The 11,557-nt window shown below is 39.6% G+C and overlaps 1 protein-coding gene across 3 annotated transcripts in view; it reads right to left on the reverse strand.

The window, feature by feature from the left end:
- Positions 1-7,497: 7,497 nt before the first annotated feature.
- Positions 7,498-11,557, reverse strand: part of MGAM (maltase-glucoamylase) — an 80,163-nt gene continuing 76,103 nt past the window's right edge. For all 3 annotated transcript variants that reach the window (XM_036328504.1, XM_036328505.1, XM_036328506.1), the window contains 3 exons: positions 11,230-11,279; positions 10,466-10,636; positions 7,498-8,449 (listed from right to left, as the gene is read on the reverse strand). In XM_036328504.1, the coding sequence (XP_036184397.1) occupies positions 8,372-8,449; positions 10,466-10,636; positions 11,230-11,279 (299 nt within the window). In that variant the 3' untranslated portion in view covers positions 7,498-8,371. The remainder of the gene's footprint in view (positions 8,450-10,465; positions 10,637-11,229; positions 11,280-11,557) is intronic.

Consider the following 11,557-nt stretch of genomic DNA (forward strand, 5'->3'; position numbering starts at 1 on the left):
AGCTCATTCTATGAAGCCAGCATCACCCTAATACCAAAACCAGGTAAAGACAACACAATGAAAGAGAATTACAGGCCAATATCCCTCATGAACATAGATGCCAAAATCCTCAACAAAATCTTAGCAAATCAGATCCAGCAGTATATCAGAAAGATCATACACCATGACCAAGTAGGATTTATCCCAGGGATGCAAGGATGGTACAATATCCGCAAATCAATAAACGTGATACATCACATAAACAAATTGAAAGAAAAAAACCACAGTCATATCAATTGATGCAGAAAAAGCATTTGACAAAATTCAACACCCATTTTTGATAAAAGCTCTCAGCAAGGTGGGAGTAGAAGGATCATACCTCAACATAATAAAAGCCATATATGACAGGCCCACAGCCAACATCATACTCAATGGACAAAAACTAACACCATTTCCCCTAAGAACAGGAACAAGACAGGGATGCCCCCTCTCACCACTCCTGTTCAACATAGTACTGGAAGTGTTAGCCATTGCAATTCAGCAAGAAGAAGAAATAAAAGGCATCCAAATTGGAAAAGAGGAAGTAAAACTGTCCTTATTTGCAGACGACATGATATTATACATACAAAACCCTAGAGACTCCATCAAAAAACTACTAGACTTAATACATGAATTTGGCAATGTAGCAGGATACAAAATTAACCCCAAGAAATCCGAGGCATTTCTATACACCAATAGTGAACTTTCAGAAAGAGAGATTATAAAAACAATCCCGTTTACCATCGCACCAAAAAAATTAAGCTACCTAGGAATAAACTTAACTAAAGAGGTAAAAGACCTCTACTCAGAAAACTACAGGACGTTGAAAAAAGATATAGAGGAAGACATAAACAGATGGAAGAACATACCGTGTTCATGGATTGGTAGAATCAACATCATTAAAATGTCCATACTACCCAAAGCAATCTATAAATTCAACGCACTTCCCATTAAAATACCAACGGCATACTTCAGAGATCTAGAACGAACTCTCCAAAAATTCATCTGGAATAAAAAAAGACCTCGAATAGCTGCAGCAATCCTGAAAAAGACCAAAGTAGGTGGGATCTCAATACCAGATATCAAGATGTATTACAAAGCCACTGTTCTCAAAACTGCCTGGTACTGGCACAAGAATAGGCATATAGATCAATCGAATAGAATAGACAGCCCAGAAATCGGCCCGAACCAATATGCTCAATTAATATTTGACAAAGGAGGCAAGAACATACAATGGAGCCAAGATAGTCTCTTCAATAAATGGTGCTGGGAAAATTGGACAGATATATGCAAGAAAATGAAACTAGACCACCAACTTACACCATACACAAAAATAAACTCAAAATGGATAAAGGACTTAAATGTACGACAGGAAACCATAAAAATTCTGGAAGAATCCAAAGGCAACAAAATCTCAGACATATGCCGAAGCAATTTCTTCACTGATACAGCTCCTAGGGCACTTGAAACGAAAGAGAAAATAAACAAATGGGACTACATCAAAATAAAAAGCTTCTGCACAGCAAAAGAAACCATGAACAAAACAACGAGAAAACCCACTGTGTGGGAAAACATATTTGCCAATGTCATATCTGATAAGGGCCTAATCTCCAAAATTTATAGGGAACTCATACAACTTAACAAAAGGAAGCTAAACAATCCAATCAAAAAATGGGCAAAGGACCTAAATAGACACCTTTCAAAAGAGGACATTCAGAAAGCCAAGAGACATATGAAAACATGCTCAAAGTCACTAATCATCCGAGAGATGCAAATCAAAACAACAATGAGGTACCATCTCACACCTGTCAGACTGGCTATCATCAACAAATCAACAAACGACAAGTGCTGGAGAGGATGTGGAGAAAAAGGAACACTTGTGCACTGCTGGTGGGAATGCAGACTGGTGCAGCCACTATGGAAGACAGTATGGAGTTTCCTTAAAAAACTGAAAATGGAACTCCCATTTGACCCTGTGATCCCACTTCTAGGAATATATCCCAAGAAACCAGAAACACCAATCAGAAAGGATATATCTACCCCTATGTTCATAGCAGCACAATTCACCATAGCTAAGATCTGGAAACAGCCTAAGTGCCCATCAGTAGATGAATGGATTAGAAAACGGTGGTACATCTACACGATGGAATACTATGCTGCTCTAAAAAGGAAGGAACTCTTACCATTTGCAACGTCATGGATGGAACTGGAGAGCATTATGCTAAGTGAAATAAGCCAGTCAATGAAGGAAAAATACCACATGATCTCACTCATTCATGGATAATAGAGACCATTATAAACTTTTGAACAATAATAGATACAGAGGCAGAGCTGCCTCGAACAGATTGTCAAACTGCAGCAGGAAGGCCGGGGAGGGTTGCGGGGCAGGAGGTAGGGGGGTAAGAGATCAACTAAAGGACTTGTATGCATGCATAGAGGCATAACCAGTGGACATAAGACATTGGGGGATAGGGGAGGCTAGGGGACTGTCTAGGGCGGGGGGATAAAATGGACACATATGTAATACCCTTTGTAATACTTTAAGCAATAAAAAAAAAAAAAAATAACCGGAAAAAAAAAAGAAAAAGAAAAAGTGAAACAATCTCACAAACAAGCATAAAAAAAAAACCAAACCCAATATAATCAACAATCAAGCAAACAACAACAAAACGACAGAGATTAAAAAAAAAAAAAATGGATAGTGAAGAAAGAGAAGAGAGAGGTGTATATGTTCTTAGAGCAGGGGATTGGAAATTAGATATATATAAGTAGGGTGAAATTTTAACAGGGGTAAAAAGAAGGAATAGAGAAAATCTAAAGCAGGAATAGGGTAAGAGAAACAGGACAACAAAAGGGGAAAAGTAAGGAAGAGAGTTTTGGCATAAAGGTAAAGTTGAGATAGAGTAAAATGATGCTAAAGGAAAGGTGAAAATAGATTGTAGAACACTAATCCCAAAATAAAATAAAAAGAAAATAAAATGACACTTTAAAAAAAAAAGGTAAAATGGTAGTAGTAATAATACTGGTTAAAAATAAAAATGTAGTAATTGAAAAGGTAAAATCAGGTGACGAAAAAAGAAAAAAAAATTAGTTTCTGAAGTAAAAGGTGAAAAAAAATTAAAATGTGCAGTAGTGAAGGTCCTTCATTTCCTCTACTCTTCTGTTTGGCATGCCTTAGTCCTGTCAGGTATTCAGGAGAGTGTTGAAGTTCCCTTTGATACACTGTTCCTCCGTATTGTAAACCACAGTCCTGATTTTAAAGCAGGCAGTATTTCTTTGTTTCCCAGTCTGCCTTTATTTGTGTTTACAGAAGAGTCAGTTTGTGGTTCAGCCCCTGGGTGGCAGTGTTTCTGGATTGACCTCTGAGGCTACAGATCCTGTCTAGCCAGTATTTAGTTTTTGTTTTCCCTATCACACTTAATACTGGTTTGGGAGAGTCGACTGCCCCAGAGCTGGTTCCTTAGTCATTACTCCCTGCTCTGATTCCCAGGTTCCACAAAAACAACTTTCCCCTGCAGTCTCTGTGAGTGACCCCAACTGGGCAATCTTATGTATTGGGTTTAATAATCAAAAGCAAAGATTTTTTTTTTTTTTAAATATATTTTATTGACTTTTCACAGAGAAGAAGGGAGAGGGATAGAAAGTCAGAAACATTGATGAGAGAGATCGATCAGCTGCCTCCTGCACACCCCCCCACTGGGGATGTGCCCGCAACCAACGTACATGCCCTTGACCGGAATCGAACCTGGGACCCTTGAGTCTGCAGGCCGACGCTCTATCCACTGAGCCAAACCGGTTCGGCCAAAAGCAAAGATTTAAGGAGAAAAAAAAAAAAAAAGCCAGAGTGCACAATTCTCCCAAAGTCTCTTCTGCACGTCCTCTCTCCCCTGGCACTAAGCAGCCAGCACACTGGCAAAATCCGAGACTGCCTTTTTGCACCCAGTTCAGCTATGGGCTGATTTTTAGAGTTCCCTTCTGCCAGCAGCCCTGCAGGACCCCTTCCACACTCGTGGATCATGCTGGCCCCAACGGCCGCGGACTTTGTGGGGTGCAGACTTCCCCTGCATGCGTTCCTCTCTCCAACCTGAATTATAAACCGCACCTTTATCTAGGCGAAATCTGACCTTTCTGTGAGGAGGAGCAGGGCTCGGGCTCGTCTGAGTCCAAGTATTTGCGCTGCTTGAGATCTGGTGTTCCTAGGTTCGTAGCTGGACCCTGGGTGCCGTGGTTGCAGGGTTTCTGGATGTATACGTTTCCGATATCAGCCACTCAAGATGGCGTGGTCTCCGAGGCTGAGCCGGTTGCTCCAGGGGAGAGATTTCAGCAGCAGTGGAGGCTGCCCGGTTAGGGGAGCCCGATCCGGCAGTCTCCAACAGTCCCCTGGAGTATAGCTATCGCTCACCCACAAATTTACACTCTCGGTACGTCCATACACTTTTCGTTCTCTCACTCTCACACTGTCTTGCAGTCTGCCTTTCCTTCAGCAGCAATCTTCTCAAAAATCTCTATCAAACATTTAAAGAAAAATTAATACCAATGCTTCTCAAACTCTTCCAAAAATTAAAAGAATACAGAATGCTTCCAAACTCATTTCACAAAGCCAGCATTACCCTGATACCAAAACCAGACAAGAATGCCCTCCCTCCCCCCACCCCCCCACACACACACAAATTGCAGGCCAATATTCTAAATGAACATAAATGCAAAAATCCTCAAAAACTGCCGAAACCGGTTTGGCTCAGTGGACAGAGCGTCGGCCTGCGGACTGAAGGGTCCCAGGTTCGATTCCGGTCAAGGGCATGTACCTGGGTTGCGGGCACTTCCCCAGTGGGGGATGTGCAGGAGGCAGCTGATCGATGTTTCTCTCTCATCGATGTTTCTAACTCTCTATCTCTCTCCCTTCTCTCTGTAAAAAATCAATAAAATATTAAAAAAAAAATCCTCAAAAACTATTAGCAGACTGAATTTAAAAATACATTAAAAGGTTTATAAACAATGATCAATTTGGATTTATTCCATTAATGCAATGATGGTTTAATATTTGTAAATCAATCAATGTGATACAGCACAAAACAAAATGAAGACTAAAAATCACATGGTCCTCTCAATACATGCAGAAAAGGCATTTGATAAAATTCAACATCCATTTATGACCTAAAGAAAAACTTTAAACAAAACAGGTATAGCAGGAATGTACCTCAACATAATAAAGGCCATATGTACCAAACCCACACCAAATATCTAACAGAAGTATAGCAGTCAAACATCCCTCTCACAATCCGGGACCACTGGCTCCTAACCGCTCACCTGCCTGCCTACCCGATAGCCCCTAACCACTCTGCCTGCCAGCCTGCTCGCCCCCAACTGCCCTCCCCTGCCAGCCTCATGGCCCCAATTGCCCTCCCCTGTCGGCCTCATGACCCCCAACAGCCCTCCCCAGCCGGTCTCATGGCCCCCAACGGCCCTCCCCATCTGGCCTGATGGCCCCCAACTGAACCCCCTGGCCGGTATCCCGGAAGGTCTCCCAGTCTAATTAGCATATTACCCTTTTATTAGTATAGATATGCATGATAGGGGAAAAAACCTCCAATTACTTATTGAATTCTATTCTAATATGAATTAAGCTCTTAATTTTACTGTGCAAGTCAGGTATAAGCAAAAAAAATACAATCCTCTATGACAGTAGTTCTCAACCTTCTAGCCCTTTAAATACAGTTCCTCATGTTGTGACCCAACCATAAAATTATTTTCGTTGCTACTTCATAACTGTAATGTTGCTACTGTTATGAATTGTAATGTAAATATCTGATATGCAGGATGGTCTTAGGCAACCCCTGTGAAAGGGTTGTTCAACTGCCAAAGGGGTCGCGACCCACAGGTTGAGAACTGCTGCTCTATGAGTATTTTTTTAAGGGCACAGACTTAACAAGTCTTTTTTTTTTTTTTTAAGGGTATAGACTTAACAAGTAGATGATGAGAAGATGAGAAGTCAACCAGAGGACACTGAGGCCACAAAGTTGTTAGCAACAATGGGAAGCTACTCCAGCCCTGGAATTGTAGAAACAGAGGAGACCATTGCTTAAATCCAGGAGCAAAAACTGAAATTATGCAGACCAGTCTGGGGCATGTGGCAAGGAGACATGGAGAAGTTGATGGAAATAAAATTTATGATGAGCAAAACAAACAAAATAAATACCTCATTGTATTACTATACTAAATAGTTTAATGTTTAAATACTTGCATATGTGTATTTTAATATAATAGCACTCCTTTAAAATAGTATGCATTTTACTTTATACATTTAAGAACATCCTTCCTAATAGGGGTACTGTAGGTTTCACTAGACTACCAGGGGTCCCATGACTCTACTAATGTTGCCAAGCCTCCCATGGCTCACCTAGGGACTTAGCAATTGGGATTGTCCAGTCTGAAATCCTCTCCTTGAGCTTTCTGTGGCAGCCAGAGCCAACTTCCACAAATATGCCCTTCATGATAACCTAAAATATTTCTCAAAGATCAAGTAAATAATGCCTTACTCCTGGTAGCCTTCCTAGGTTGATTAGAGGAGAGCTAATAAGTTTCTCACCTTTCTGATCAAGGGATTCACATGGTTACTTTTCCACATTTCATGCTAGTTGCATAGTTAACTCAAACCCTCATCCATGAGTCCCTACTTTTGCTAATTAGAACATTTAGCCAATTGAACAATATTATATTCTACCAGAGGTCCAGTGCACGAATTCATGCATGGGTGGTGTCCCTCGGCCTGGCCGGCGATCAAGGCCTATTTGGGGGAAGGGCCCCCGGGAGGTTGGCCGGCTGGGAGAGGTTGGCTGTGGGAGCACACTGACCACCAGGGGCAAGCTCCTGCATTGAGTGTCTGCGCCCTGGTGGTCAATGCACATTATAGCAAGTGGTTGACCGTTCATTTCAGCCATTCCGGTCATTCGGTCACAATGGTCACTTAGGCTTTTATATATATATACATAGACTTATGCAGGCACTGACATAAGAATATACAAGCAGAATGTTGCTTCTTGGTGTTAAAAAATCATAAGGATATAAACATATTCATTTATAACACACTCATTTTCAAGTCACACTAAAAGTAAATATCCCTTTTGAACATTAATATATAATTTTTTCATTCCAAATTTGAACCATCTAATGTTTTAACCAATAGTGTTGCAACTTCTGTTTCATCAGAATTGATATTTTACCACATATAGCAGCTGCTATGATGATTAAAACAACAATAATCCAAGTACCCTCTTCCACAGCCTAAATCTTATAAAAAGATATGCCACAGGTGTAAGGAAAAGGGTGGATACTCCTAAAGCTAATCATTCTGTTGGTGGATTGGACTATAGGGACTGCTGCCAAAGAGAACAAGACCAGTTTACAAAGGTGTGCTGAACAAGACATAGCCTTAATCTGAACTGACATCACCATGATCAAAATATCACAAAATTCAAAATCTCTTGTAAATATGCTTCTTTTATTTGGGTCTGGCATGAAAGTTGCATGCACATGTGTAAATTGTGGTTATATACATTAGGCACAGAATAGAGAAGAAAGATTTACATATTTTAAAGCACACCACTGCAAAAATAAGTTATTTTTTACATTCAAACTCCTTCCTTCAGTTTTGCCTGCTTAAATTCCATCTTCACCCTACTCCCATATGTTAAGTGTTTCCCCTAACCCTTCTTCTTGCTTTCAGATGAATTGGTTCTTCCTTTCTCCTCCCATTGAGACTAATTTCCTGATATTTTAATATTGTCTTCTCATTTGTCATGATCACTTTTATCACAATCTGTTTCCACTCATCTTTCCTATTTACCTTTCCTTGTGTTTGCCTTTTCTTCCCCTTCTATCCTGCTGTCAACATAATGCTCCCTTTTTCCTGTAACCAACCAACAGATGTCCTTTATGAGTTCTGGCTTTCTGGATACTTTCTTGGAGTGTTAGCTCCAGGGCCTGAAACTGTCCTGGCAAGCTTTTTCTTGTCTACTTGGCAGGAGAGTGGGACATATTTCCTGGTTACACACATATACACATGCACACACACACACACACACACTTCACCATGGACCCAGTTCAGCTTCAGTAAATGTTAAATGATGAATAATAGATACCATACTAATCACATAGAGACATTAAGATAATCCATTGATTTTCAACACCTCCCTACTGCCTATCCCACAGGGTTAAGGCACAGACAAAACATATAACAAAATTAATAAAAGATTTTACCCATAGTGGGCATGAACCAATTAGCAACACACAATAATTTTATAAGCATGAAGTATAAGTAGTTTCAAAGTGATTCTCAGGTTCTTGCTCTTAAAATTCACAGAGTGCTTTTCCATGTCAATGAAGTGAAATTATGTAGGCTGATGCTTCTGCTGGCCACATCAATTTTTAACACCTGTTGGGAACCAAGGAAAAGTATTGGGCATTAGATGATTGAAACATCCTGCAAACAAATCAGAGATGAGCCAATGGTCTACACAACACACTGAAACTTTCACAATTCATTGCCTAGTTTGCAGACTGATCTCAAATTTTCAGATGACAAGGGTCTTTCATAATTCCTTATAAGACAAAGATCATTCAGTGATAGTGACAAGACAACAAGCCTCAAAATACTGCAGTATGCAGCCATTGTAGAGACACAATCCCACAGACAAATTGGAGAAAATGTCCTCATATCTATTCATTTGGAGTATTGATTTCCTCAGAGCACCCCTTTTATTTCCTCCTTCTGCTAGTCCCTCACAGTGCCTGGATGACTGTCAGTGAGAGTCCAATATTTCAACTTTTTTTCTAGGCAAATATTGTCCATAAAGTTTCACCATATGTGCAGTCCATGAGTTGGTCAGCAACAAAAACGGGTAAAGTCCTTTATGAGCTCTTGGTAAAGTTTGGGGAAATTGGTTGATAAGAAAACCACAAATATGAGGAAACAAAAAAAAATACAAAACTGAAGGAAAACTTTTGTTGCAGGTCTTGTAATCAGAGAGGATTATGGAAGAAAAATAGTTCAGGAGAAAGCAAAGAGTAAGCACACAAGGAAAGATTCTATTTGCCATGAAGAGAGATGTTAGAACCACTTCATTAATCCCAAGGCACAGTGTTTTCACATATTTAACATTCATGAAATCATAATGTGTCTTGCAATCAACAGCCTTAGAATCACTGTGAGCCAACCAGCACTCATGACAATTGTTATTATCTATGAAAACATGAACGTCTTTGCTATTACTGGTATTATGAATGGATAAACTGCAAACCACTTAAGGATCACTTTAGGAAGGAATATGAATCCTGGCTGACAGTAAGATCAAGAAAGTGCTAAGATAAACACTTGTATAAACATGTTAGTGGCTTGGAAGAAAATCTCATAGACAAAAGTGGAAGAGTTTTATGATATTCTATATCACCAGCACCTGGGATAGTATCTGGGAAATGTCTTAACCCATTAGTGTCATGTAATTATTTTTTAAATAATAAATAAAATACTAAGAGATTTAAATATTTAAATAACAAAAGGAAAATTATATGATATACATTGGTTAAGGCATTTCTAATATTTCTTCAAATTCAGGATCTACCTCCTTCTAAGTCACTTTGATGGCAGAATAATCAATGCCCATGTATCACTACCCAACACTTCCCCATTATTATCACTTAACATATTTAAATGATAAAAACCTATGTCTAAAAGAGTTTTACAAAGCTATAAGTTCAAAATAGGATTTTCAGTATCATATTTTTGTCCCTTATTTTTGTCTTTATGGCACATGAAATGATGGGGTAACTTGTAACTAATGGTATCTTACAACTGATAAAATATGGTAGTTCAAGCTATCAAGTAGATCTCTGAGGCAGAAATGAGGAATAAAACATAGGGTTTTACATAGCTTTGCAGACAAGGAGACATGCATGGAAAGTAAGGACTACTCATAGGGAAGGTGGGTGAGTGGGAAGAGATCAACCAAATAACTTGTATGCATATATGCATAACCCATGGACACAGACAATAGAGTGGTGAAGGCCTGGTGGGTGGGGCAGGAGGGGGAAGGGGCAGACTAGAAGAGGTCAATAGGGGAAAAAGGGAAAATATGTAATACTTTCAACAATAAAGATTTTAAAAATAATAAATAAGCAAACAAATAAATAAATAAATTCCTTGAAAAAGGTGAAGGGATTAAGCAAAAATAAAATAAAAAAATAAAAGAAAGTAAGGACGCAGACCCTCAATCCCAAATGATAAAGGCTGATTTCCCCTCCATCACTATACTGTCCATGTTGACACACTTAAAACAGAGGGATTGGTGAAAAGCTTTGCAGGAGAAGGTGTCATTAGCAAGAAAGAAGCAGGCAGTTCACAATGCATCTCAGGGTTGGGAAATACCATTCAGACCTTTCACTGGTCACACACCTCTAATGTAGGGTTGTAGGTGAAGGTGGGTGTTATATCCATGCCATTCACAGAGATGCTGACACTGGAAATGGAGGTACTGCCCACTCCCCAGATTTCAATGTAGCCCAGATTCAAAGGGTTTGTATCCGTGATGTATTTGTTGAAAATTACATGACTCTTCATCGTATTCTGTCAAATTAGAGATTAAAAATAAATAAATATATAAAGCAAAATTTGTTCAAAATTTTCCCCACCTCTTTTTAGGCACAAATGCAGGTCATGAGGTAAGACAACTTCAGAGTTACCACCTCGTGTCCTTGTAGTGGAGACCATGATTTCAGGACTTTATCACCTGTTTCAACTATCATCTAAATTTTCTTTGACTAAAAAGCACCTGCAGGGTCTCCAGAATTGCCCTGAAGTCCAAGGAGATAAAGGGTCTCAGCCATTAGGAACCTTACTTTCTATATGTAGAGAAGTCAGAAAATGTGCAGAACATTCCAAGACAATATAAGGACAAGGACTCGATAACATCGAAATAGCTTGTCCATCTCTGCCTCACTAAACTGGAATAAGTTACTGACAAAACATGAATGGGTCTAGTCACAGAAAACTTCTGGTAGCATACTAAATCTATCTGAAGTCTGGAGAAAGGAAAGGATGCAAATTAGCAAGGTAGGCAGTGAAGGAATTCTAGGTGGTACTTTATGCCCTTATGATCTCCAGCATCCTACGAAGCCAGTAGAACTCTAGTGCCCCTTCATAGTATCAGTCACACTCACCTGAATGGCAGAAAAGCGGGCCAAGTAATAGAGTCCCTTTTCATAGGTGTCTGCAAACAAACAAGGTAAACATGATCTGGATTTATGCTTAGAATTCTCATTGCCTACTTGTCTTTTTTTTCTTTACTGATTTCCATTTTGTGATTTAAGACATATGTATAGAGATTAGTCAGACTCTTGCCCCCAACCTCAATGTGCACAGGATGTTTGAAATGGGTGTGTGTAGACACGGCTGTCTGGTAGACGCACTTCACATGATGCGGTTTCCCTTTAATCCACTTGTCTCCCTTGTTATGTACCACTCCCAACATCTTCCTGGTCACCTCAG

The sequence above is a fragment of the Myotis myotis genome, unplaced genomic scaffold, assembly GCF_014108235.1.
Source record: "Myotis myotis isolate mMyoMyo1 unplaced genomic scaffold, mMyoMyo1.p scaffold_m19_p_11, whole genome shotgun sequence".
In the NCBI taxonomy this organism is placed as follows: domain Eukaryota; kingdom Metazoa; phylum Chordata; class Mammalia; order Chiroptera; family Vespertilionidae; genus Myotis; species Myotis myotis.